The following is a 27,859-nucleotide window of genomic DNA, read 5'->3' as shown; positions in this document are numbered from 1 at the left end:
AATTATACTGTTAGCAGAAGGGATCTTCTCTGTGCTCTGAACATCCAGCATCATCCAGCATCATCATTATTATTATTATTTTATGTATTTATTTTTGGTTTTTCAAAGTAGGGTTTTGCTCTAGCCTGACCTGGAATTCACTGTGTAGTCTCAGGGTGGCCTTGAACTCACAGTGATCCTCCTATTTCTGCCTCCCAAGTGTTGGGATTAAAGGTGTGCACCACCATGCCCAGCCCAGCATATTTCTTGGTCAGGTATGCCAAGAAAGCAAGATCCTGACAGCTCTTTACCCAGCCTATTTCTCGGGATTGTGTTTTCAGAAAAGAATCTTGAAGGATGAGGTGGCTTCTCACCCTGAATGAAGAATAAACATGCTTACCACTCACTGTAAAGCCACACGCTGGCTGTGTGGCAATCCTGGTGGGCCCTTTACGGAGTTTACAGAACATGGGAAGTAATATACATGCACATGCATGTGTACAGACAGACACACACACACACACATATACACACACACACACAAGCCATAAAGCTTTCATAAAGTAAATAACATAATAAGTCCTTTACCTCTTCCCAGAAATTTCATGTCTTGCGCCAGCATCCAGGGAACAGGAACGAGCTGGTTCACTCTCAGACACGGGGTAGTTCTTGGCAATGACATGAAGTGATGATTAGTGTTGTGAAGGAAATAGAGCAGAAACAGAAAAGGGGACTAGGGAGCATGGGGAGGGGCTTGCTATTTTGGGTAGGGTGATTAAGAAAGACCCCTCTAGAGACCGGGAGGGGGATTGTTCAGTGGGTAATGCGCTTGCCATGGAAGCCATGGAAGCAGGACAATCTGATTTCAGATCTCTAGAACCCAAAGCTGGAAGCAGTGATACCTATCTGTAACCCTAGCAGTCCTGTTGAGACAGAGGAATCCCCCAAAGCTACAGGTCAGCTCACATAGCTTCAGCAGCAGGAACAAGACTCTGCGAGGCCAACGGTGGAGCTGGTCCTCTGTCCTCCACATGTATGCCACGGCGCCATGCACCTGCACTTACACATGAACATGCACACACACCCACACGTTACACACACACACCCAGATTTAAAAAGAAGGGCTGGAGAGATGGCTTAGAGGTTAAGGCGCTTGCCTGCAAAGCCAAAGGACCACAGTTCAATTCTCCAAGAGCCAGGCATGGTGAAGCATACTTGTAATCCCAGCATTGGGGAGAACTGGGCATGAGGCAGCCTGGGCTACATGTGAATTCAAGGCCAGTTTGTGCTACAGGATCAGGGCCCTTTAGATAAACAATAAACAAACAAGTAAGTAAACCATTCTATGTTTTATTCTGAAAAACTGTATGACTGTATGGATTCAGTTAACTTAGATGGGGTAGGATTAGAGAGTACCATGAATTAGGTGTTTAATAAAAAGGTCTGATAGCATCTTGGCCTGTGTGGGGTTAATGCTGGAATGTCCCCTTAGAAAAGGAGGTAGGAGCCGGCATGATGGAGCAAGCCTTTAATCCCAGCATTTGGGAGGTAGAGGTAGGAGGATGGCATGAGTTCATGGCCACCCTGAGGCTAATTCTAGATCAGCCTGGGCTAGGGAGAGAGGTGTGGATCTTAGCATGGTACCAGCATTTGAGTGGCTGAGGGCAGAGGATCACGAGTTTGGAGCCAGCCTAGGCTACAGAGGCAGGGTGTTTGGCGACTAGAACCACAGCGGCTCCTTTAAGAGGCCCCGCCCCCAGGAGGCCCCGCCCCGGCACGTGCGTCCCTCCACCGCCCCCAGGGGCGGGGCTCTGGCCGCTTTGAAAGGTCGGCGCGCTGGGAGCTGGGCGGTGCGGCCTGCTGCGGCGATGTCGGTGCTGAGGCCTATGGACAAGCTGCCCGACCTGAACAAGGCCACTGTTCTGGTAGGTGCGGGCGGCCGCGCTGCATCCCGGGTCCTCCTTCCTCCCCCGGCCGTGCCCCAGCCACCGGGACTTCTGCGGAAGTTCCCCGAGCCGCAACGCACGCTATTAAGGGCGGGTGGGGGCGGGAACGCTGCCCCCTGAACCAATCAGAGTAGCTTTTCTCGGAGACTGAGGGACGCGTTCACCAATAGGCGCACGGCTGACTGTACCAGCTTGTGATTGGCGGGGTAGGTGGGCTCGGTGTGTTTGGATTTCCCGCGGGGCCAAGTGTGACCGCAGCGTAATGCCCGGCGGACCAGGCCGTGGGCGTTCGTGTGAGCTAAGTGCGGGCGGACAGGTCCAAACCTCAGGACATCAACCCGTGTATCCTCTTGAAATGTAGCCCCCTCCCCGAGCCGTCTTCAGGGGGGGCCTGTGTCCCCAAGGAGGCGTTCCGGGTGCCGCGCCCTCCAGACATGACGCTTTCCCTCCCCCGGCAGCTGGTGAGCACCGAGGATGCTCTTCTGCAGCAGCTGGCGGACTCGATGCTCAAGGAGGACTGTGCGTCCGAGCTCAGGGTGTAAGTAGCCCAGGCTGCATCCTAAACCCCGGGCTGGGTCTGAGGGGAAGGGAAGGTCACCGAGGGGGAAGGACCTGCAAGGCCAACTCCGCCCAATGGCCATCTGCCCTCGCTCAGCCTGCCCACTAATCCTTTTTGTTTGTTGGGAGACAGGGTCTCATGTAGCTCAGACTGGCCTCGAACTCCACTGTATAGTTGAGGATGGCCTCGAACTCCTGATTCTGTCTCCCGATGCTGGGTTTACAAGTGTGAGCCTGCCTGTCTTTCTGGAGCTATCTTCACGTTTATCGTCCGATGTTCATACCTCACAATAAATTCCATTTAGGGGTTGGGTTTTACTCACTGAGGCCTTTTTTAGATTCCCAGCCTCAAAATGCCAAAGAACAGGCCTGGAGAGATGGCTCAGCAGTTAAGGTGCTTGCCTGCAAAGCTTAGCAAGCCAGGTTAGATTCTCCAGTACCCACATAAAGCCAGATGCTAAAAGTGGTGCATGCATCAGGAGTTAGTTTACAGCGCCTGGAGGCCCTGGCATGCCCATTCGGTCTGTCTCTCTCCTCTCTGTGCTTACAAATAAACAAATAAAAGTTAAAAACACAAAAGAACAACAGCAAAAAACCCTTTAGGGCTGGAGAGACAGATTAGCGGTTAAGGCGCTTGCTGCAAAGCCTAAAGATCCAAGTTCAGTTCTCATGTAAGCCAGATGCACATGATGGAGCATGCATCTGGAGTTCGTTTGCAGTGGTTAGAGGCCCTTGGCACCCATTCTTCTGTGCATGGCTCAACATGGACAGGCACTGTAAGATAAGCATGTATGTCATTGGTCCTGTGATTTCTTGATTTCAGCCACTTGACGAAGTCCCTCCCTCTGCCCTCCAGTGTGGCTCGGCCCAGGATTGACCTGATTGTGTTTGTGATTACCCTTCACAGCAGGTACAGGTGAGAACTCTCAGGATCCAGATGACCTCGCTTGGGAATATGCTGGGGCAGTCATTTGTGCTGGAAAGGAAAGGAGGCAGTGAGGGGCTACCTGAGGTCCACCTAGACAGGGAGGAGGGAGGAGTACAGTGTTTAAGACACAAATCCTAGCCAGGCGTGGTGGCTCACGCCTTTAATCCCAGCACTCGGGAGGCAGAGATAGGATCGCTGTGAGTTCAAGGCCACCCTGAGACTACAGAGCAAATTCCAGGTCAGCCTGGGCTAGAGTGAGATTCTACCTCAAAGATATCCAAAAAAAGCCGGGGGGTGCCTGAGTGATGGTTTAGTGGTTAAGGCATTTGCCTGCAAAGCCTAAGGACTCAGGTTTGATTTCCTAGTACCTGGGTTAGACTGAGACTCTACCTCGAAAACAAACAAAAAAGTTTAAGGCTAAAGTATTCCTGCAGGCTGTTTCCTGTCATGCACTTACTCTGGCGTCTTAGACCAGAGGGACAGGGCTTCTGCTTCATGGTCAAGTTTTTGTTCTGGTTTGTTTCTTGCTCGGGTCTGGCCCCCACAGCTTCCAGAACGTAGAAGAGTCTCTGCACCATGTAGACAGCAACTTCTTCCTGGGAAAGGTCTGCTTCCTTGTCACAGGTGGTAAGTGTCCCCTGCCTGTCCTCCCCCCCCCCCATCCCAGCTAGAGCAATGGCACTATGGACTCCTTGCTGTAGCAGCCTGGGGGACCGAGGATGTGGGCTTGGTTAGTGGGCCTTACAGAGAATCTGGGAAGTAGTTGAGTCATCTCATTGACCCTGTAGCAACGCAGTGGTGGGGAGCTCTTACCTTCATTCTAGAAGTAAAGAGACTCGACTCACAGAGCACACTCTTAAGCTTTTCCAGCTTGGTGATGGGATGGTCTTGACTCCCCAGATGAGAAGGTGGAACAGGACTGTCATCCCACTGACTTAAGACACTGGGCCCCTGCTGGGGAATGCATTGCTTTGCCCAGTGCTTCCTGGATGCAGTCCGTAACATGCCTGGCTTCTTTGCAGCTGGCCGGGACAGCCACTGCAGCGTTCACCGGAACACTGTTGCAAAGCTGGCCCACACCTACCGAAGCCCCCTGCTCTTCTGTGACTTGGAGGTGAGCACAAGGACCACCGGTGGCCAGTGTTCTACTGGGTAAAGGGTGGGGCAGGCGGCACGCTGGGCTCATTAGGAGGGTTTATTGAGGGTCACTGGGTATCCAGGTGGGGTGGCTCTTACAGAGGAAGACGTATGATGCCAGTTTGAGTCCTGGCTTTTCTGCTCACTGCCTGTGACCTCCCAGGGGTTCCCCTGAGCCTTGGGGTATACCAGTCTAAAGTGGGTTATATCCTAGCCTCTGTCTCTGGTTGCACTGCTTTTTCTTTAGTTTGTTAATACTTGAAACTAAGTCTTTATAAAATATTTTATTTTTATTTACTTATTGATGAGAGAGAGTGAAAATGAGTATGCCAGGGCCTTTAGCCACTGCAGATGGACTCCAGACACATGTGTCACCATGTGCATCTGGCTTACGTGGGTTCTGGGGAGTTGAACCTGGGTACTCAAGCCTTGCAGGCAAGTGCCTCAGCCACTTAAACCATCTCTCCAGCCCATAACTAAGTCTTGAGTATGTATTTGAATGTCTGTGTTAATTTCCCACTTTCCTGCTGGGATCTAAGTGCTTAGGAGACCAGGCATCATGCACAGGCAGAGTATGCCTCATAACCAGTATGTCCTCGCCTCTCCTCAGCCGTCAGAGTGCCTGCTGTCACCCTGGACTGCAGACCTTGTCCAGTGTTCCAGCTTGGGTCAGGGCATGCACCAAGCAGTAGGAATGTTTGCTGCATGGGCGGGCGTATGGTTTGGGTGGGTAGGTATGTATTGGCCCTACCCTGACTGGCTTCCTCTGTGGGTATTCTCACACAGTGAGCCCTGACTAAGGGTGCCAAAGATGTCTGTTTCCGTAATGTGTTTTGTTCTTCAGCTTCTGTGCAGGATGAATCCGTATAACTTGTCTTGAGAGTTCTCAGCATGAGTTGATGTGTTGTCCCCGGGAGGTTTGCTAAGAACTCTCAGGGCCTGGGCTGCCCTAAGTTCGCGCCAGGCTGCTCAGCTGCTCCAGTGATCTTATTCCAGTGTGATGTTCATTTTGAAGAGTTGTGTTTACACTCTGCTCTGGCGCCTTTCCCAAAGGCAAAGTGACATAGTAGGGAAAGCTGAGTCAGCATAAATCCCCCCTCCTCTTCTTCCTCCTCCTCCCCCCGCCCCAATGTGGCCCAGGATCCCACTGGTTAGTTGGCAGAATTCAGTTGATTTGTGAACTTGGATGAGAAAAAAAAATTACTCCCCATACACAGTAATTTTAAGTAAAACTTAGCTTATGAATGTAGGCAAGAGTGTCAGTAGTGATGATGATGGCTGACTATGACCATAGACAGGGATGATTTCTTGTTACACGTCATTGGGGACTTTATCACTACTTCTGTGTTCCACTTGCTAAGCTGCCCCTGTACTGCCTGGCCCAGTGGATTGGGCAATGTGCACATGCACTGCATCATATCTGTCTGTCATGTTCAGTAACTTTTTTTGTTTTTCTTTATTTATGTGAGAGAGATAGAGAAAGAATGGGTGAACCAGGGCCTCCAGCCACTACAAACAAACTCCAGATGCATGCTCCATCTTGAATATTTGGCTTACGTAGGAACTGGGAAATCAAGCCTTGAACCAGAGTCCTTAGGCTTCACAGGCAAGCGCTTAACTGCCAAGCTGTCTCTCCAGCCCTCAGTGACTTTTTAGAATCCTTGACTAGACCAGTGCTGTGATCTCACAGGTGGCATCCCAGAGGCCCCAGCACACCTAAAATGCCTCCCCTCACCTGGCTTTCCTCACAGCAAACAGAAGAGACACCTTGCTCAGGTGCCCAGCTCACAAATTAGGACCAGCCATTTAATGCGCAGCTGTTTCTCCAGCATAGCCTGGTGACCCTGTGGCTTTGAACAGGTCACCAGATTTCCCACTCAGTTGTGCTTTCATTATCTCTTGTCATCTTTTGTTTTGTTTTTGTTTTTCAAGGTAGGGGTCTCACTGTAGCTCAGGCTGAACTGGAATTCACTATCACTATGTAGTCTCAGGGTGGCTTCGAACTCACAGCAATCCTCCTGCCACCACCTCCCAAGTGCTGGGATTAAAGGCATGTACCACCAAGCCCCGCTCTTGTCATCCTTAAAGTTAGAAGCATGTGGATTGGCCTTGGTGACTTGTCCTAGGTGCTGTAGTTCTGTATGTGGCCATGAGGTGGCAGGCCACACCAGTTTTTGGTCCCATCAAGCCCACAGAAAGGCAACCACACAGAAAGCAGAGGCACCAGTCTGCTCCCAGCCAGCAGCAGGGGCTGCAGAAATAAATACTTCCTCAGAGCATAGACCTGTGTCCTTCAAGTGAAGCCCCTCGTCTTTGGGCCATGGCTACTCCCTGCATCTGAATTATCCTCCTGTGGGGGGGGGGTCATGCCATAGCGTACATGGATGCTGGGAATCCAGTCATCAGGTTTGTAGAGCAAGGGCCTTTAACCACGCAGCTGTCTCCCTGGGCTCTGAATCGTCCTTTTCAGAACACCGTCTTCTGCCTAATCAAATTTGAGCCTCACTGGAAGCCTTTGTGTGACAGGAATCACCAGCCCTCTTTGACACACCTGAAAACACTCTCAAGAAAGTATGTGATTCACCCAGTGACAGTTGTCTGCTGGTGGGGCCTGTGCTGGTGCCTGGAACACGGGTGAGGCACATGTTGACCCTGGCTCTCAGGATCCAGTGAGGCAGGCAGACCTGTGCCACTTAACAGAGCGGCAGGATTTGCCGGGCCGTGGAAGCCTGGCAGAGCATTTCTTCCCTAGGTCTGGGCAAAGTCATGACGGTGGTTAAGTTGATGTTGGGGGCCTTGTCTCAGAGTGTGACGGGTGGGTGGGTGGGAGGAGGCTCAGGAGGGATGTGACCTTTGACTCTGGCTGTTGGAGGACAGTAGACTAAGAGGGAAGTGAGGGCAGGGTTTAGAGGCGCTTTCTGGAAGAGTTAAAGGTGGCCTGTGCTCTGCCGGCAGGGAAGGTGACGTGGGCTGGTTCTTGGCACTGGCTGTTCCCAGGGTGGAGCAGTGTGCTTAAGGCCGCTGTGAGGCCCGACAGAGTAGAAGTCAGGGGTGCGGCTTCATCCTGGAGGAAATGGAGTAAGACTACAGAGCAGGGCTGGGGCCCAAGCTGAGGAAGACACAGAAGACAGTTTGCTTCTGAGGCCACCAGTGGGCCAGCAGAAGACACCCGGGCGTCATTATTTGTTCTCCCACCATTTATTTACTTAAGAGACAGAACGAGTGAGAGAATGAGTGCGGATACACCAGGGCCTCCTGCCACTGCAAAGGAACTCCAGGTGCATGTACCACTTTGTGCACCAGGCTGACCTGGAAGTAGTCCCAGGGTGGCCTTGAACTCATGGCATTCCTCCTACCTCTGCCTCCCAAGTGCTGGGATTACAGGCATGTGCCACCAGGCCCAACCCAACAATCTCTTTATGATAGTGTTTCTCGCTGGCCTAGAGCTAACCAATTAGGCCCAGAAATGTTGCTATTTCCACCTACCAAAGTGGTAGGGTTACAGGTGGGCCCCACCATACCTGGATGAGACGCAGGTCCTCCTTCCTGTGAGGCTGCCGTTTTCCTGACTGAGTTCCCACCTCAGCTTTCAACAAGCATTGACAGGTGTCTCTTACTTGTGTAGCTTTCACTGATGCCAGAGCTGGAATGGGCTTGCCCCTCCTCACCCCCAGCTCCCTTGAGCCCACCAGCCCTTCACAAGCCCCGGTTCCCTGTAGATGACACCTTTTTATCTTTGTGAGGGGCACTTGCTGTCCATCCTCCTTCCCATCCCTGTGAGTCTCTCTCAGGTGCTCGTCAGACCCTGTGACCCTGCGCCATGTACTTGACCTTGCCAAGCCCTGAGTTCCTCGTGACGGCTCGCAGTCTGAGTCACGTGTCTGTGCAGGTGGTCTGCGGGACGAGATAAGCTTAGGTGGCGGGAAGCCGCGGCGCGAGGTGTGGCGTGAACGTGGCTGTGGCCACAGTAGGCCACGGTGTCCTGAGGCCCTCTGTGTCTTAGCCTCAGCCCTGCTTGGCCATCTGCTCTGAGTAAGGCAGCAGGAGCAGCTGCTCCCTCACCGCTGTTCCTTGCTTTTCCCTGTAGGTGGAAAGCTTCCGAGCCACCGTGGCGCAGCGGCTGGTGCGCATGCTGCAGATCTGTGCCGGCCACGTGCCTGGTGTCTCTGGCCTGAACCTGCTGTCCCTGATGAGAAGCCCCTCCCCCCCACCGGAGGAGCTGTGAGGGCGGCTGACCCCCGGGCTCTCCCTCCCACGCTTAGTGCCGCGCCACACGCAGTCGCTGAGGATGAAGACCAGTCAGGGCCTGACAGGCCCGCTCCCTGCCGGGCTGTGCGCCGCTGCTCAACGGGGAGGGCAGGGCCGGAACGGGGAGAGAGCCCAGCTGCTGGAGCCCCAGCATCCTCTTGCTCTTCTGCTCACTCCACAGAGCCCTGCTCATCTGACATGGCGTATCTCCACCTAAGAGCTCACAGGAAGAGTCTGGTTAAAAAAAATAAAAAAATACTGAGGGCTGGAGAGATGGCTTAGCGGTTAAGCGCTTGCCTGTGAAGCCTAAGGACCCCGGTTCGAGGCTCGGTTCCCCAGGTCCCACGTTAGCCAGACGCACAAGGGGGCGCACGCGTCTGGAGTTCGTTTGCAGCCTGGAGGCCCTGGCGCGCCCATTCTCTCTCTCTCCCTCTAGCTGTCTTTCTGTCTCTGTCTGTCGCTCTCAAATAAATAAATAAAGATTTAAAAAAAAAAAAAACACTGAAAATCACTGGTGTCATCCACTACTCGACTTTGCAGATAAGGAACGGGACTCCATGAGCCCAGTGGAATGACACGCACGGTAGTACAGAGCCTGGGCGTTGCTTCTGGGAGCTTGTTTCCCCAGATGTAAATGGAGATGGTTCTGCTCAAGCTGTCACGTGGTGAGGAATGATTGAAATGACAAGTGAGGTGCCTGAGATTGCAGTACTCCCTACGGCTTGTCTGCTTGCCTGATAGATCTCATACATGGTGTTTATGCCCTGCACAGTGCCGTGGAGGCATTCGATGAACAGTCAGCTAGTGTCTGCTAACACCGAGCTCATTTTAAAAAGCTAACACAAGGGCTGGAGAGATGGCTTAGCGGTTAAGCGCTTGCCTGTTGCTCTCAAATAAATAAATTAATTAAAAAAAAAAAAGCTAACACAAGCCGGGCGTGGTGGCGCACACCTTTAGCTCCAGCACTTGGGAGGCAGAGGTAAGAGGATCGCCGTGAGTTCAAGGGCAGACTGAGACTACATAGCAGGTCAGCCTGGGCTAGAGTGAGACCCTACTTGGAAAAAAATAAAACTAACAAACAGAAAGCTGGCGCACGGGGCAGGGGAGACAGCTGAGCAGAGAGCTTGCTGTGGGAGTGTGAGGACCTGAGTTTAGGTCCACACACGGAGGCGCTGTGACCTCTGATCTCTATATGCATCCACACGCACATGAGCCCACAGGCAAAAAGAGGAAAAGATCATGACATCAAAATAAAAGACTGATGGGGAGGGGGAGGGGATGTGCTGGAGAGTGGAGTTTCAGAAGGGAAAGTGGGGAGGGGGAGGGAATTGTGAGATACTGTTTACAATCAGGGAAGTTGTCAATAAGAAAGAAAAAATTCTGGGCTGGAGAGATGGCTTAGCGGTTAAGCGCTTGCCTGTGAAGCCTAAGGACCCCGGTTCGAGGCTCGGTTCCCCAGGTCCCACGTTAGCCAGACGCACAAGGGGGCGCATGTGTCTGGAGTTCGTTTGCAGAGGCTGGAAGCCCTGGCGCTCCCATTCTCTCTCTCTCCCTCTATCTGTCTTTCTCTCTGTGTCTGTCGCTCTCAAATAGATAAATATTTAAAAAAAGAAAAAATTCTAAATAAAAAGAAAAGAACCCGAGCACACACAGTGGGAATTACACCACCAGGGTCAGTTTGCAAGAAGCAAGAGCCGGTTGGCAGGCTTTGGGTCAGCGGTGAGAAGTCGTGCACCTCCCGCCCTTGAGTCTAATCAAAGTTGCAGAAGGGCTGGGATTGGACTTAAGGAGTTCTGCCAGCCAGGCCACTGCAGGGTCTTGGCACACTGGAGGTTGAGGTGAAGGGGGTTCTAGTAGGAGAGCCAGGTCTTTCACCTCTCCGCCGACACCTGCGGCCCCAACAAGGACCCCTGCCTGCGCTTGGATGTCGCTAGCACAGCAAGGCTCGGTTTTCTGAGGGAAGGGCCAGTTTGCCACTCCCTGTAACTGCCCCAGAGGTAAGATCCTGCCCTCTTCTGTAGCTACCTTCTAGAACCTAGCCATGGGTCCCGCCGCTAGCATGCGGTGAGGGTCTGAGCACACCTGGCTGATTTTAAGGCAGCCCATTGGGTCGCACCAAAGCCTCAACTGTGTAGATTCTGGTTGAAGCCACAGGTCACCTGACACTGGCTTCACGCTTCACAGAGCTCCCTCATACAGCAGCAGCTCCCAGCAGACCCAAGGCTGCTAATTCCCCATCTCGGGGGTTCATGCCACTGAGGGTGTGTCCATGGTCAGCCAGTGGGCGGCAGCACTGACCTGCATCGGCCCTCAGTTCTGTACATCCAATGGTTGAGTAAAGGTGTGACATCTCCCCTGGACAAGGCACAGGACAGGGCGCCACAGCACTTCAAGCACCTTCCTCCCTGCTCCTAGCCCTGGCATGGTGGCACACATTTAATCCCAGCACTGGGGAGGCAGAGGTAGGAGGGTGACTGTGAGTTTGAGGCCAGCCTGAGACCACATAATGAGTTCCAGGTCAGCCTGAGTTAGAGCAAGACCCTGCCTCAAAGAAAAAGCTGCCAGCAAAAGGCGAAGGTTAGCCTGGCGCAGTGGCGCACACCTTTAATCCCAGCACTCAGGAGGATCACTGTGAGTTCAAGGCCATCCTGAGATTCACTACATAGTGAATTCCAGGTCAGCCTGGGCTAGAGTGAGACCCTATCTCAAAAAAAAAAAAAAAAAAAAAAAGTGGGGGGAGGTTTGCATTGTCCCTAAAGGGACAGGCAGTGTCCCAACAGGCCAGCCTTCTCTGAGGGCACATGAAGATTAGCATTGTCTCTAACCTCAGTATCCTGGCTCTAAAAGGTAGAGGAGCCCTGGGAGGTGATGGCATGACACCTGAGCCGGGAGGAAGGCTGCGTGGACACAGCCTGTCGCCTCTCCCGGGCATGTCACCTTTTGCCGAGAATGGGGGAAGCCTCACAACCTCTGCCCCGCCCCCAGCCAGGGTGAAGCCCAAACCCCTTAGGTCCCTGTGCCACTTTTTTTTTTTTTTTTTTTGCCACCTGGTGCCATTTAACAAGAGAAGTGGCATCACATTCTCCAGCAAGGACCTGGGAGCCTTCCAAGAGCTGGGGGAGCTCAAGGCTGTCATTGCTGCCAGCTCCCTGCCAAGCTTGGCAGGGGCCCTGGAACAAGAGGCTCTCTGGGGTTTGGGCTGGCCTTCCCCTGCCATCTAGCAGAGCTGAGTGACACTTAAACGACAGTCAGGTGCCCTTAGACCTGCTGTCCCCGGAAGGCAGAGGGCAAGTGGCTCCGTCTGAAGGCCCCTTCCTGGCAGCGTGCCGCCATGTTCACTGGATGGCGATGGGGGACTGGCGGTGTGCCTGGGATTGGCTTCTGCCCCTGCAGCGGGTGGGTGAGGCTGTGTTCTGGTGGCATGACCCCAGATAGGTCACTTGCTCCAGATGAACCTCAGTCCCCTCCTCTTCAGAATGGGGTCAGGTTAATGGGAGGCAGCTTTTGGGGGTGGGCAAGAGCCCTGGGTCATAGGTCTAAAAGAATGGGAGGGAGTGTCTTAAGATCCTTGTAGGGGGCAGGACTCTCCCTTCAGGAAGCTTCTATTCTCTGCAGGAGGTAGCCAGACCCAAATGTCCTCGAGCCAATTCGGTAGTATCTCTCGTCCCTGCCAAAGGAGCCCTCCTAGCAAGGACAGGGAACTCGAGGCATCTGGCCGGCACGGTAGCTCACCCTGGGATGCAGTGACGGGGGGGGTCACTGTAAGTTCCAGGGCGGCCTGGGCTACAGAGTGAGTTCCAGGTCAGCCTGGGCTTGAGTGAGAGCCTGCCTTTGGGGTGGGGATGGAAATGTACCTGGCCAAAAGCAGTTGATGGGAGGAAAGGGCTTATTTTGGCTTATAGTCATGAAGGAAAACTCCACGATGGCCTGAGGAGAGGATGGACATCACCTTCTGGCTAACGTCAGGTAGAAAACAGCTGCAGGAGAGTGTGCCAAACACTGGTAAGGGGAGACTATAGCACTTATAATCCCACCCTCCAGTAACACCCAACAAGGTCCCAGTTCCCAAACTGTCATCAGCTGGGATCAAGCATTCAGAAAACATAAGTTTATGGGGGACACCTGAATCACACCGCCACACCCCTGGAATAGAGATGGGGTATCCTGGCCACAGAGGAAGCAGTGTGGTGGGCAAAGATCAGGCCTGCACCACCAGACTGTCACAGGTAGCTCACTTTCCTGAGGCCCACTGCCTGCTCTGCTTCGTGAGGCTGCAAATGGAAAAGCCAGACCCTGTGTCATCTCACCCAGTGTCTACCTCATGAAGCATTTTATTTATTTGCAAACAGAGACAGAATGGATACACCAAACCTCCCGCCACTGTAAATGCACTCCAGGTGCCTGTACCTCTTTATGCAGCTGGATTTGTGTGAGTACTGTGGAATCATTGGGTTTTTAAGGCAAGAGTTCAGAGGCATTTTTAATTTGTTTATTAGAGACAGAGAGGGAGAGAGAGAATAGGTGAGTCAGGGCCTCTAGCCACTGCAAATGAACTCCAGATGCATGTGCATCTGGCTTACATGGGACCTAAAGAATCAAACCTGGGTCCTTGGGCTTTGAAGGCAAGTGCCTTAACCACTAAGCCATCTCTCCAACCCAAGAGCCATTTTTTTAATTATTGACAACTTCCATAATTGTAAACAATATCCCATGGTAATTCCCTCCCCCCCACTTTCCCCTTTGAGACTCCACTCTCCATCATATCCCCTTCCTCTCTCAGTCTTTTATTTTGATGTCATGATCTTTTCCTCCTATTATGATGGTATTACATACGTAGTGTCAGGCACTGTGAGGTCATGGATGTCCAGGCCATTTTGTGTCTGGGGGGAGCACGTTGTAAGGAGTCCTACCCTTCCTTTGGCTCTTACATTCTTTCCGCTACCTCTTCTGTCATGGACCCTGAGCCTTGGAAGATGTGATAGAGATATTTCAGTGCTGAGAACTCTGTCACTTCTCAGCACCATGATGCCTTCTGAGTCATCCCAAGGTCACTGCCATCTGAAAAGAGAAGGTTCTCCAACCAAAAGTGAGAGTAGCATTAATATATGGGTATGGACATAAGAGAAGTGCTTACCGGGCAGTTTGGTGAGCATAGTATATACATTTAGTCAGACAGCAGCAGACGTTACACCCCTAGGGCTCATGACTACCCCTGTTGTAAGTTTTCAGTATCAGGGATGTATTCCCTCCCATGGAGTAGGCCTCTAGTCCAATTAGAGGGCAGTTGGTTGCTCCTATAACAGACATGCCACTATTGCACCTGTTGGCTCATTTGGCCTCACTGGCCAAAATAAGGCTTGCAGTGTCTACTGTTGAGTATCTCCACTGGCGATTTCTCTCTCCCATTGAGCTGCATGCAGTGTGGCTTTTTCTAGCTTTGTGTCAGCTGGTCTACAGGGAGGAGGTTTTCGGCTCAGCTCCAGCAGAATTTCTTAGTGACCTTGCAGCCCAAGTGTGTGGAGTCTTCAGCAATAGGGTCTTACCATCTATTCCTGGTAGGAAACCAAGGGCCTCAAGAGGCATTTTTTTAAACAGGCTGTCATGTAGCCCCGGCTATCCTCAAGCTTGCTATGTACCGCAAAACTGACCTTGAACTTCTGATCTTCCTGCCTCTACCTCCCAGGTGTTGGGATTATAGGTGTACACATCACACCCAGCTTGGTGTTGGAGTCTTGAGACGAAGCCCTGTGAGGGCTTACTGCCTGTCACACACACAGAGAGGCGCCAGGGCAAGACCTTGTCCAGGGACACCAGCTAGTTTAGAGCCCCTTCCCTCCAGGCTTCCTGGGGCCAGAAGGATTCCAGCCGTTGTGAAAGGACTTCTTGTGAATACTTGGGCTAAGAGACAACAGTGAGCCGGCAAGCTGTGTACACACCCACTGCACGGGCCTCAGCCTCTAGGCTGCACATCTGCCAGCTGTTCTGTGGCAGGGAGGCTGAAGTCTAAGAAGGCTCCATGTCCCCACTCCAGGGCCATGCCGAAAGAGTGTCTAGAGCTGACTCCGCCAGGAACCCTATGACAAGACAGCGCCCATGGGGGGCGGGTGGAGAGCTGCATTTGTAACTGCTTCATGGAAAGGTGTGACCTGCTTTTGTTTGGCCTGGGTTCACAGGGGAAAGACGTCAGTTACCTCCCTGACCACTGCTCTGCCTCTAGGTCCTGCTGCTCAGGCCCATGGACTTTACACCCTCCCCAGTATCCAGAAGCCCCCCACTGTGTCCTTCTCACTGCCTCCATTTCTCAGAGCTAGATTCACCAAAAGGACAAAGGGAACCTCCACAGTGAGGACCTGGCGCTGTCACAAAATGGGGCGGAGCTGCGAGATGAAAAGGGAGTACCCCCCCCCCCCCCCCCCGCCACTGGCCTAGCCCAGGGGAGCTGGAAAGGTACCCAGAACAAGCCAGGCTCTAGGAGCCCATGTTTGAAAACCCAAGAAGCCTTCATGCGCGAGCCTGCCTGAGGCTGTGACAGCACGGGACGGAAAGCAAGACCGCCTGGAGCCGACCAAGCAGCAGCTCCCCCGGGGACCCCACGAGCTCATTTTTACTCCCCACCGCTGCACTGTTCAAGGGCTTTCTTGTGAGAACGTGTGCAGCAGGCATGACTGGCATCATTGTAACTAAAACTACTTCTGAAGTTTGAGCATATCCCAGGTCACAGAGCAGTTTCACATCCGGACCTGGGGGCTGGGCCCCTCTGTCTCCTGGGACAGCTCCCCCACGACCCTGGGCTTGTCCCATAGTGACCTTACTTCCCCCACCCTGCCTCTGAAGCATGAAAGACGCAGGTTCATGCATCACAGGCAGGTGGGCAGAAGCCCCATCCAGGTCCCTTCGTATTGCTGGGTCACCTTGGAAAGGCCCTTCACTTCTCAAAGCCTGTCTCTTCATCTGAGGCTGTTTAGGGGGGATTTTAAGGGCAAAAATTCCTTCTCCTGATAGACCACAAATGAATCATCTTCTTAAAAAAAAAAAAAAAAGAAAAAGACACATTTGCAGCTGGGCAGAGGGCATGTACCTGTTATCTTAACACTTAGAGGTGGCGGCAGATCAGGATTTTAAGATCTTCCATGGATAGGTACTGAGTAGAGAGCCAGCCTAGGCAACATGAAGCCTTGTCTCAAGAAAAACAATTTAAAAATATACCAGTGCTGGGTGTGGTGACACACACCTTTAATCTCAACATTCTGTCTCTGAGAGCTGGAGGCCAGCCTGAGACTACAGAATGAATTCCAGGCCAGCCTGGGCTAGAGCGAGACCCTACCTTGAAAAACCAAAACCAAATAAAATAAAATCCTGAGGTAGAAGTTTACAGAGGGAATGAGAGGTCAGGGGGTGGAGGTGGGAGAGGGAGGGAAATCAACCAAAACTAAATATGTATGAAAGTGCCACAAGGAAACCTGCTACTCTTATGCTGATTTTTAAAAATTTAAAGCATTTAATCAGATGTTGAGAATGCCAAGACAAAAATTTAATTTGCAGAGATAGGACGATCGCTGTGAGTTCAAGTCCCCTCTGAGACTACAGACTTAATTCCAGGTCATCCTGGGCCAGAGTGAGGCCCTACCTTGAAAAAAAATTAATTTGAAGGGATTTCAGCAACAAAGTCCCTTATTCTCTATTCAAGAATATAGAGAGCCGGGCACGGTGGTGCACGCCTTTAAACCCAGCACTTGGGAGGCAGAGGTAGGAGGATTGAGTGAGTTTGAGGCCACCCTGAGGCTACATAGGTCAGCCTAGGCTACAGAGAGACCCTACCTTATATGAGCTATAACAAAAAAGAATAAAGATAGTTGCTGGGGAGATGGCTCAATGTTTAAAGGTGTTTGCTTGCAAAGCCTGTTGGCCTGGGTTTGATTCCCCAGCCACCCACCCAAAGCTGGACACAAATAGTGGCAGTGGCAGGAACCTGGAAACACCCATACACGTAAATAAATAGGTTTTGGGTTTGTTTTTTTTTTTTTAGATGTTTTGGAGCCTGGGAAGATGGTTCAATGGTTAAAGGTGCTTGCTTGCAAAGTCTACTTACCCAAGTTCAATGCCCTAGCTCCCAGGTAAAGACTAACGCAAAAAGTATCAAGAATATCTGGCATTATGTTTGCAGTGGCTAGAGAACCTAGCACTCCTACATACACACACAAATAAACAAATGAAAAGTATTTTTAAAAATGTGTTAACCTAAACCGGGCGTGGTGGCGCACGCCTTTAATCCCAGCACTTGGGAGGCAGAGGTAGGAGGATCACCTTGAGTTCAAGGTGACCCTGAGACTACATAGTGAATTCCAGGTCAGCCTGGGCTAGAGTGAGACCCCACCTCGAAAAACCAAAAAAAAAAAAAAAAAATGTGTTAACCTGTAACATCTGCTGCTGTCTGGCTAAATGTATATACTATGTTTATCAAACTGCCCAGTAAGCACCTCTCTTAATATTCATACCCATATATTACTTTTGGTAGAAAAGCTTCTCTTTCCAGATGGCAGTGACCTTGGGATGACTCAGAAGGCACCATGGTGCTGAGAAGTGACAGAAGAGTGCTCAGCACTATAACATCTCTATCACACCTTCCATGGCTCAGGGTCCATTGTGGAAGAGGTGGCAGAAAGAATGTAAGAGCCAAAGGAAGAGTAGGACTCCTTACAACGTGCTCCTCCAGACACAAAATGGCCTGGATATGCATGACCTCACAGTGCCTGACACCACCTACACAAAACTATCATAATAGGAGGAAAAGATCACTACATCAAAGTAAAAGAGACTGATTGAGAGGGGGAGGGGATATGATGGAGAATGTAATTTCAAAGGGGAAACTGGAGGGAGGGAGGGCATTACCATGGGATATTGTTTACAATCATGGAAGTTGTTAATAAAAAAAATTAAAAAAGCAAAAACAGCCGGGCATGGTGGCACATGCCTTTAATTCCAGCACTCGGGAGGCAAAGGTAGGAGGATCACCGTGAGCTCAAGGCACCCTGAGACTACATAGTGAATTCCAGGTCAGCCTGGGCTAGAGTGAGACCCCCACCTCAAAAAACAAAAACGAACAAAAAATAATAATAATGTGTTAATCTTCCGGGCTTGGTGGCACATACCTTTAATTCTAGCAGTCCAGAGGCAGAGGTAGGAGGATCGCCATGAGTTCAAGACTACCCTGAGACTACATAGTGAATTCCAGGTCAGCCTGAGCTAGAGTGAGACTCTACCTCGAAAAAGAAAGAAAAAAAGGAAAAGAAAGAAAAATATGTGTTAACCTGACTCTAAATAGTGTCCTCACTGAAATATATATGCCAGGCGTGATGGTGCACACCTTTAATCTCAGCACTCAGGAGACAGAGGTAGATAGATCGCTGTGAGTTTGAGGCCACCCTGAGACAACATGATGAATTCCAGGTTAGTTTGTTCTAGAGTGAGACCCTACCTCAAAAAATTTGTGTGTGTGTGTGTGTGTGTGTGTGTGTGTCATAGGCTTGGTGGCACATGCCTTTAATCCCAGCACTTGAGAGGGAAAGGTAGAAGGATCATTATGAGTTTGAGGCCAGCCTGGGACTATGGAGTGAGTTCCATGCAGCCTGGTCTAGAGTGAGACCCTGCCTTGAAAACAAACAAACAAACAAACAAATATGGTCTGGAGAGATGGCCCAGCAGTTAAGGCACTTGCCTATAAAGCCAATGACCCAGATTTGATCCCCCAATGCCCACATAAAGCCAGATGCAAAACTGGCACATGTATGTGGAGTTTGAAGAGGCTGGAGGCCCTGGTTCACTTGCTCTGTCTCTCTTTTTCTCTATGTGTGTCTCTCTCTGCTTACAAATAAAATAAAAAGAATATAGATATGTGGATATATCGGGTGGTTTTTTTTTTTTTTTGAGATACAGTCTCATGTATCTCAAGATGGCCTTAAAGTTCGGATCCTCTTGATTATGGAACTTCCCTTGGATCTGCAAACTTCAATAAATCCCTTCCTCCATTAAAAAAAAAAAAAAAAAAAAACCTGATCCTTTTGCTTCCACCACCAAAGTGCCGGCACTGCAGGCCTGGGCTCCAAGAATATAGAGCGAGGGCTGAGGACACAGCTCAGGAAGAGCCCTTGCCTCGTACATGTAAGGCCCTGGGTTCCCAGCACTGAGAAAAGAAGAAAGAATTCATTGACATGCCAAATTAAAGTAAAAACTGCCAAAAGCAGCCAGGCGTGGCAGCGCACGCTTTTTATTTCCAGCCCTCGGGAGGCAGAGGTAGGAGGATCGCCCTGAGTTGGGGTTAGCCTGGGCAATGCAAGACCCTACCTCAAAAAAACAAACACAAACAAAAACCTGCTAAAAGCAGCTGGGCCAGTACTGTGTATCTCTAGTCACAGCTACAAATAAGAAGTTAGTGCCAGGTCTTTTACTTATTCTTTTTTTTTTTTTTTTTTGAGACAGAGCTCATATAAACCTGGCTGCCCTCAAGCTCCTTATATAGTCCAAGGATAGGCTCACCCTACTGCCTCCAGCTCTGAAAACTGGGATTACAGTGTAAACCACCATGCCCATTCTTCCGTCCCCCCTACAGTAAGGTCTCACTCTAGCACAGGCTGACCTGGAACTCACTATGTAGTCTCGGGATGGCCTCAAACTCATGGCGATCCTCCTACCTCTGCCTTCCAAGTTCTGGGATTAAAGGCATGCGCCACCACGTCCGGCCTCACCATGCCCATTCTATACAGTATTAAGGATGAAGGCTGGGGCTTCATGCTAGGCAATCAGTCTGCCAACTGAGCCTTAGCCCCCCAAAACTCTTTAAAAAAAAAAAAAACTTCTCTAAAACCTGGTGTGGTGGCGCACACCTTTAATCCCAGCACTCGGGAGGCAAAGGTAGGAGGATTGCTGAGAGTTCAAAGCCTCCCTGAGACTCCATAGTGAATTGCAGTTCAGCCTGAGCGAGACCCTGCCTTGAGAAACCAAAAAGAAAAAAATAAAATTCTCTTGTTAACCACTAAGTCTTCCAAGCAGAGATTCAAGACCTGCCACAACACTCACCCGTACCTAACTCCAGGCCCAAGTGACAAAGTTTATCTGAGGTCAGGTACCTGGACACACTGCAGACATGAGTCCCACCGGCCTTTTGCTGTTCCTGGCTTTTTCTCTGGCACCTGGTTCATTGGGGGCACGTAGGACACACCCAATAAACACTGGTGTCAAGTAAGTCATTCTGCTTCTGTCATTCTGCCAGCCTTCCTCTCTGGTCAGGGTGCGGGACAGCAGGTTACAGCCCTGTCCCTCTCACCTGAGACGCCAAGGAGGCAGAGCAGCCGGCGAGTCTCACCCTACCCTGTGTGGGGACTCCGCACATGGATTGTCCGAGCCCCAGCCCCGTTGGACTGCTGCCTCCCAGGGCCAGGTCCCCGGCTCCTGGATCCCATGAGGCCCAGTCTGCTCTGTCCCAGTGTCTGGGGCAAGAGCTGAGCCACGGCTGCACAGGCAGAGCTCGCGGCCGTGGCAACGAGGTGACAACAGCAGCACCAGTAGGGACAGCCTAGTGACGGTGTAGGCAGAGGGTAGAGGCCCAGTCTCGCGGTCTCGCCCCCGTGCCTCTGCCCCATAAGAGGGGCTTCTCCTGCCTACCCCCCCACTTCATCGTAACCCACATCCACCTCCCCAGACCACTTCTCCTTTGCAGCTGTCCCACCGCCTACACCTTCCTGCTGCTGGGTTGCTGGCCCGTAGGCAGGGTCCCTCAAAGCTAGCTAACTAGGATTCTATGGGGATGGGGGGCCCCTCAGGGTCTCCTGAGCCAGAAGCCTGGGAACAGCTCCCCTCCCCCTCACTCTATGGTCAGCCAATACATCATCTTCTGCCCTGGAGAGAGACACTAGCTTCTTTGCTGCTCAGTCTGGTCCCTGACTCATAACAGCCAGAAAGCTCGTCTTAATAAAGCACAACCCAGAGACCCCCATGCACTTGAACACCCATCCAGCCAGTGGCCTCATCCATCTGTAGTGAGGTGCTCTTCTCTTTCTCCCAGGATCCGGGCAGCAGTGGCCATACGTGTCCCTAGATCCCTCAACCCTTCACCTCTCCAGGTCTTTCCCATGCCATGTTTCTTGTCCCTGTGCTTGCCAAACATCTCTGTCTGCCCCAAGTCCCTCCTCAATTCTTCCTTCCTCTCCCCCCGCCCCCCAACGCTGAGTGGTCAGCAATCCACCTGCACTGTCCACTATGACGCACCTCCCTGTGCTCCAGGCTGAGCACTTAGCTGTGAGTTTCCTTGGGTGTTCTCCAGCCCCCTCCTCCTTTTTCTATTTTTATTTATTTATTTATTATTTGGTTTTTCAAGGGTCTTTCTCTAGCCCAGGCTGTCCTGAAATTCACTATGGTGGCCTCGAACTCATGGCCATCCTCCCACCTCTGCCTCTTGAGTGCTGGGATTAAAGGTGTGTGCCACCACGCGTGGCTTCTCTCCAGCCCTTGAACCCCAGGAGGGAAGTGTTACCTATGTCCCCAGTGCAAATGATTGGGCCTCAGTCTGAGAGAGAGCTGGGAGACAAACTGGGGGAGGAGAAACAAGCCGGAAGCAAGCCGGGACACATGCAGGAGAAAAGGAGAGTCATGGTAGGGGCAAAAGGTGCTCCCTAACCTGCAGATCGTACTGGGGGTCCGGCCTGGTCAAAGCCCCCAGCATCCTCCAGCCAGAGGCCAGGGCTCTAGTCCAGGTCCCAACCTGAGCCTCTGATCCCAGTACTGCTTGACCTTCCTGCTTGGCCACCAAACTTTTGCTCACATTGTACCCCACCATGCTCCCCCAGACCTCTCTCCACTGAACTCCCTTCACCTGTCAACACTTCCTCCACAGCCTTCCTGTGTCCTCTCCTAGCTACCTGCGCTTAAGGCCCTCAGGACGCCCCCCCCCACACACTCACTCCCCCGAAGGCCTGGATGCCTGGCTTCTTCTAACTACTGGCAAAGGTGACAGGCGGCGTCAGAACTGTAGGGTTGGAGGAAGGACATGCTAGCCAGACTCCCTCGGTCACCAGGACCAGAGTGGGAGCCTGGCACTCACGTCCTGACCCAGCTCTGCCTGAGAAGGGGGGAGGGGGTGGACTGGCACAGAGGAGGACGCAGTGGTCTGCATGTTGGGGAAGGGGGGTCTCCCCCTTGGCTGCCCAAGAGCAAGCTCTGGTCTGACCTCCCCCCCCAGCCGTGGGCTCCCCCAGCTGGCGTCTGTGGTGACGGTTGAGTGGTTGAATGGAGGAACCACAGGGTGAAAGAGAAGGTGTGGGTCCCAGCCCCTGTAGGGGAGCAGCCCCACCCCAGCCGGCAGGGGCGGGCCAGAGGGTGATGCTCTGGGTTTCGGCCCTGAACTCAGAAGGATCCCGTAGCTGCGGGCGGCAGCATGGGCACCGCGAGGCGCCGGGTCCGGAGCGGGCCGGTGCCCACGCCGTGCGTCCAGGCCCAGTGCTTTGACCTGCTGGTGCGACACTGCGTGGCCTGTAACCTCCTGCGCACGCCGGAGCCTAGAGGCGGTAAGGGAGGGACCCCCGGGCGCTGGGGAGGAGGACGGTCTTGCCCCGAGGTCCCCCCAGCCTTCCTGCGCCCCCGAGGACCCTGCGGACCACCGATTCCCAGGTGGCCTCACCGTGTCTTCCCCCCACCTTCTCTCTCCCTCCTCCCCGCGCAGCCTCGCCCCCCTCTGGCCCCCGACTGCCCTTCCCGGCGGTCCCCCGTCCTCCCCCGTCCCGGTCCCCTCCGCCAGCGGCGGCGGCGGCGAGCAGCCAGGCGCCCGGGACGGCGCTGCAGCCGCAGGAGTCGGTGGGCGCGAGCGCGGGGCTGGAGGCGGCGCTGCCACTGCCCGGGCTGCTCTTCGGCGCCCCCGCGCTCCTGGGCCTGGCGCTGGCGCTGGCCTTGGTGGCGGTGGTAAGCTGGAAGTGGAAGCAGCAGTGCAAGACATCCGCCCCCGAGACCCCAGATGAAGGCCAGGACGGTGAGTCCCTGCGCTGCGCCTTCGAGGCTGCGGTAGGGGCGGCCCATGACCCTGGGGGAGGTCTGAACAGGAAGACAGGGCAGGAGGGTGACAGATGGAGTGGGGAAGGGTGTTTTCAGGTGAGCTTTTAGGCAGGCAGCCCAACCTGGGGCCCTAGAGCAAGCCAGAGACCCAGAACTGAGGCAGAAAGGGCGTGACACCTGAGGACTCTGTCCTGCCCTTTGGGGGTGTAAGGGGCCTGGTACTAGGTGAGGTTCAGTGGGCTGACCAGACACCCCTCCTCCTCTGCCAGTAACACCCCCCCCACACACACACCCTTGCCAGCCCTCTGGACTCAGCACTTCCTGTCCTGATGGCCTGTCATGTGCTGCGGGACTTTTCCAAACTAAGGGCTGTCCCAGGATGTTTCTAGAATAGGCAGTGGAGGACGGGTGTAACCCAATCTTGACCCTTCTTATTTGCTCTCCTGCCCACCCCAGAGCCTCTGGACAACGTCTTCATTCCCTTGGAAAGCCTTGACACCTCAGCTCCTGGCTGCAGTACACCCAGGGAAGAGTCAGATTCCACCCCACAAGGCCACAGCATCCCAGTACCGGCCACAGAGCTGGGCTCCACCGAGCTGGTGACCACCAAGACAGCAGGTCCTGAATAATGGCAGCACGACCCAGCCGGTCCCCTCTGAGGTTTCTGGGCCTTCAGCTGAGGGTTTGGAAAGGAAGACAGCTCTTCACCCTATGACCCCCTTGACCTTTGTCTGGGAGCCAGACTGCTCCTAGCTGACAGCGCCCTCTGCCCCCCAGACCCATAGGCTCTACAGAGTTCAGGGTCTGGCCAGATGGAATGGTTCCGGTGTTAGCTTTTAGCTTGACACCATTCTACCTTTGATCCTCCCTGAAGAGGGCTCAACAAGCTCTTGTGCTTTTGCGGGGCTGGATCTGCCCTGGTGTGTATGTGACCCCCAAGGCTTCATGCACCGAAGATTACTCCTCATTGTGAGGATGAAGAGAATGGACGCTTCATCTCAGTGTGGTATTTAGAGGCAGGATGTTTGGGGGGTGACTCAGGTTAAACAAGGTGGACAGGGTAGAATTCCCAGCATTGAACATTGATGGCTTTATGAGGAAAGAGACCAGAGGAGACACACAGAGAAGGAGATCATATTGTTTTTTGTCATATACTGTGCCACATCTGGACTCTGCTAGCAAGAAGGCTGTATCACCACCCGTGGGCCCTTGAACCTCTAGACCTGTAAGCTAAACTTCTTTTCTATATAAAGTTATTCAGCCACAGGTGTTTTGTTATAGTAATGGAAAACAGATGAGTAGATTTTTCTTTGGGTGGGGATACCATTAAGGCAAAATTAATCTGAAGAAAGAAGATCGAATGGGAAGATACTTAATATGTAGTTGAATGTTGTATTTCCTTAATACAGCCTTTAGAGCTGTCCTGATCTGCGGGGTCTCACTGTAGCCCAGGCTGACCTGAAACTTACTCAATAGCTCAGGCTGGCCTCAGACTTGACAGTGATCCTCCTGCCTCAGCCTCCTCAGTGCTGGGATCACTGGTGTGAGCCACCTGCCCCGGCCACTGTCCTGCTTTTAAGTTGAGGTCTTTTTTTGTTTATTTGTTTTGTTTTATTGAGGTAGGGTTTCACTCTAGTCCAGGCTGACTTGGAATTCACTCTGTAGTCTCTGGGTGGCCTCAAACTCACAGCAATCCTACCTTTGCCTCCCAAGTGCTGGGATTAAAGGTGTGTGCCACCATGCTTGGCTCTCTCTCTCTCTATCTCTCTCTTTTTGTTTTTAAGGCAAACCCAATAAACTGCCTTATTATTATTATTAATATATTTTCTTTGCTTATTTGAGAGAGAGGCAGAGGGGGGAGGGAGGGAGAGAGGGAAAGAGGAATGGGCACGCCAGGTCCTCCAGCCACTGCAGACGAACTCCAGTTGCATGCACCCCCTTGTGCATTGGACTTACATGGGTCCTGGAGAGTCAAACTGGGATCCTTTGGCTTTGCAGGCTAACACCTTAACTGCTAAGCCATCTCTCCAGCCCTTATTATTGTTATTATTATTAATCAGAGAGCAAGATTGAGAGGAGAGAGAGAATTGGCATGCCAGGGCCTCTGGCCACTGTCATTGAACTTCAGGTGTATGTGCCACCTTGTGCACATGTACAACCTTGCACATGCATCACCTTGTGCTTTTGGCTTATGTGGGATCTGACGAGTGAAACATGGGTCCTCAGCTTTCACAGGCAAGTGTCTTAAGCCATCCTCCAGGCCTCTTCTTTTTCAAGGTAAGGTCTTGCTGACCAGGAATTCACTATGTAGTCTCAGGTTGGCCTTGAACTCATGGCGATTCTTCTACCTCTGCCTCCTGAGCGCTGAGATGAAAGACAGGCGCCACCATGCCCGGATTTTTGCAATTTTTTAAAATATGAATTTTACTGTTTGTGATCCTGGGGTTCCGACCCCCACGCAATGTCAGTGCGCTGTGCTCCATCCTCAGCCACAAGATTGCTTTTTAGAAATAATAAGCAGGGTGAGGAGTTTGTGCCCTGGATTTGGCCCAGTCTGCCAGGGCTTAAGATCTCACTTCCACCTTGTGACAGCTTCAGGAGCCACAGACTCCAGGGAAAGAGGCCTGGAGCTCCAGAGCCGGGCCCTCTACCCCAGGCGAATGGACAGCCTGGGGGAAACTCTCAGAAACTGCCTGGGCCCCGTTGTTACCAGGGCACTGCGCAGGACAGGCTCTGTGACTTCCAGAAGCTCCTTTGTAGAGACCAGGACAGGCCTGTGGCTTTGAACCAGATGGACCCCTGAGCTCCCTTCCCTCTGTATCCTAACCTCCCAGTATACTGGACTTCCCTGGCCATCCTGTGCTGGCCGTTCATGACCACGGTGCTCCTCGCTCTGGGAAAAGGAGCTCAAAATCCTCTTCTCAGCTGGCCGTGGTGACGCACGCCTTTAATCCTGGCATTCGGGAGGCAAAGGTAGGAGGATCGCTGTGCGTTCGAGGCCACCCTGAGACCACATAGTAAATTCCATATCAGCTTGAGCTAGAGTGAAACCCTACCTTGAAAAACCAAAACAAAAAATCCTCTTCCCAGTTCCGGAGCACCCTTTGTACTGAGTCAGCAGTCACCTTTCCCTCCTGCAAAGGCTGATACTGAACCCTGGATGGCTTGGAACCTACCACAGCTAAGCCCCTCTCAGAAAGAGCCAGAGGATGGGATCCCCGTGTAGGCCTTGGCCGCCTTCTGCTTTTACGCCAGGGTTTCTTCCTGCCTCCCCCTGAGCTGCCTACCCCAGCTGCCTGGCAGCACCTGCCTCTGCTGCTCAGAAAACAGTACTGGGTCGCATTGGGAGCCTCTAGAACCTGGACATTCATATCTTTGTTGTTGTTGTTTCGAGGTAGGGTCTCGCTTTAGCCCAGGCTGACCTTGGAATTCACTATAGTCTTAGGGTGGTCTCGAACTCATGGTGATCCTCCTACCTCTGTCTCCCAAATTCTGGGATTAAAGGCATGCGCCACCACACCCAGCCTGGCCATGCATATCCTCTTACTAGCTGTCCTCTCCCTGAGCCCTTTCCAGATGCCCTTCTCCAGTGTGCCAGGCGTGACTGGGGTAAGGTCAGATGATGAGCAATAGGCAGCAGGGTGTGGGCCCGCTCTTGGCACCCTCCTCCATCCCAGGGGAAGTTGAATTGCCCCTGGCCACCCATATCTCTTATCCTGCCTTCCCAATTCCAGCCAGGGTGTAGGCTATAAAGGTGAAGTGAATGAGTAAAACCCCTTGGAACCCAGACATGCAAAACTTTGACACTTCTTCATCCCAGCGAAACCCCCAACTGGAACTCCGTTACCTCTCTTTCTTGTGTGAGTGTGTGTGTTGATTTTTTAAAAAGAATATTTTATTTTTATTTACTTATTTGAGAAAGAGAGAGAGGGAGAACGGAGAGTGGCCTCCAGCCACTGCAAACTCGAGACACATGTACCGCCTTGTGCATCTGGTTTATGTGGGTCCTGGGGAATCGAACCTGAGTCCTTTGGCTTTGCTGGAAAGTACCTTAACCACTAAGCCATCTCTCCAGAGCTTTTTTAGTCATTTGTTTTGGAGAGAGAGTGTGTGTGTAAGTGTAGGTGTGCCAGTGCCTCTTGTCACTGCTTTACATGCATTTGGCTTTATGTGGGTACTGGAGAATCGACCTCAAGACAGCAGGCTTTGCAAATAAGTGCCTTTAACCATGGAGATATCTTCCTAGCCCCCAGTTTCCCCTTCAGAAGAATGGTGTGATGGATACAGAGTTCTCTTCTTGTCCTCTGTTCCCCAGAGGAGAAGGGCTGGAAGGAACCTTAGAAATTGCTTACATGGACTAGAGAGATGGCTTAGTGGTTAAGCGCTTGCCTGTGAAGCCTAAGGGCCCCGGTTCGAGGCTCGATTCCCCAGGACCCACATTAGCCAGATGCATAAGGGGGCGCATGCATCTGGAATTCGTTAGCAGTGGCTGGAAGCCCTGGCGCACCCATTCTCTCTCTCTCTCTCTCTCTCTCTCTCTGCCTCTTTCTCTCTCAAATAAATAAATAAAGATGAACAAAAAAATTAAAAAAAAAGAAATTGCTTACATCAAGCTGGAGAGATGGCTGAGTGGTTAAGGCACTTGCCTGCAAAGCCTAATAAACCCAGTTTGATTCCCCAGAACCCATATAAGCCAGATGCACATGGTGGTGCATATGTCTGGAGTTCATTTGCAGTGGCTGGAGGCCCTGGTGTGCCCATTCTCTCTCTCTCTCTCCCTAATACATAAATAAAAAGTATTTTAAATTTTTAAAAAATTGCTAGCTAGGCATGGTGACACATGCCATGCCTTTAATCCCAGCACTTGGGAGGCAGAGGTAGAAGGATTGCTGTGAGTTCAAGGCCACCCTGAGACCACATAATGAATTCCAGTTCAGCCTGGGCTAGAGCGAGATCCTACCTCAAAAAAACAAAACAAAACAAAGAAAGAAAGAAAGACATTGCTCACATAAGGCCAGGCGTGGCG

General features: G+C 52.2%; 2 protein-coding genes across 4 annotated transcripts; both read left to right on the top strand.

Annotated features, from left to right (window-relative positions):
• Positions 1 to 1,790: 1,790 nt before the first annotated feature.
• Cenpm (centromere protein M) lies at positions 1,791 to 9,146 on the top strand. Of its 3 annotated transcripts, none has more exons than XM_045152893.1 (6): positions 1,791 to 1,904; positions 2,384 to 2,463; positions 3,307 to 3,393; positions 3,959 to 4,038; positions 4,434 to 4,525; positions 8,636 to 9,146. In XM_045152893.1, exons 1-6 carry the CDS (start codon positions 1,848 to 1,850, stop codon positions 8,771 to 8,773), a joined length of 534 nt encoding a protein of 177 aa, XP_045008828.1. In that variant the 5' UTR covers positions 1,791 to 1,847; the 3' UTR covers positions 8,774 to 9,146. The 3 variants fall into 3 exon arrangements, with proteins under 3 accessions (XP_045008828.1, XP_004650409.1, XP_045008829.1); XM_004650352.2 differs by having other exon boundaries at positions 3,307 to 3,399; XM_045152894.1 differs by lacking the exon at positions 3,307 to 3,393.
• Positions 9,147 to 22,222: 13,076 nt separating this feature from the next.
• Positions 22,223 to 23,619, top strand: Tnfrsf13c (TNF receptor superfamily member 13C). Its single transcript, XM_004650620.2, has 3 exons — positions 22,223 to 22,352; positions 22,583 to 22,810; positions 23,284 to 23,619. The coding sequence occupies exons 1-3, from the start codon at positions 22,223 to 22,225 to the stop codon at positions 23,460 to 23,462; spliced, it is 537 nt and encodes a 178-aa protein (XP_004650677.1). The 3' UTR covers positions 23,463 to 23,619.
• Positions 23,620 to 27,859: the final 4,240 nt, after the last annotated feature.

The sequence above is a fragment of the Jaculus jaculus genome, chromosome 6 (assembly GCF_020740685.1).
Source record: "Jaculus jaculus isolate mJacJac1 chromosome 6, mJacJac1.mat.Y.cur, whole genome shotgun sequence".
Classification (NCBI taxonomy): Eukaryota; Metazoa; Chordata; class Mammalia; order Rodentia; family Dipodidae; genus Jaculus; species Jaculus jaculus.
The sequence above is the reverse complement of the archived record's forward strand: the minus strand, read 5'-3'. Positions and strand labels throughout refer to the sequence as shown.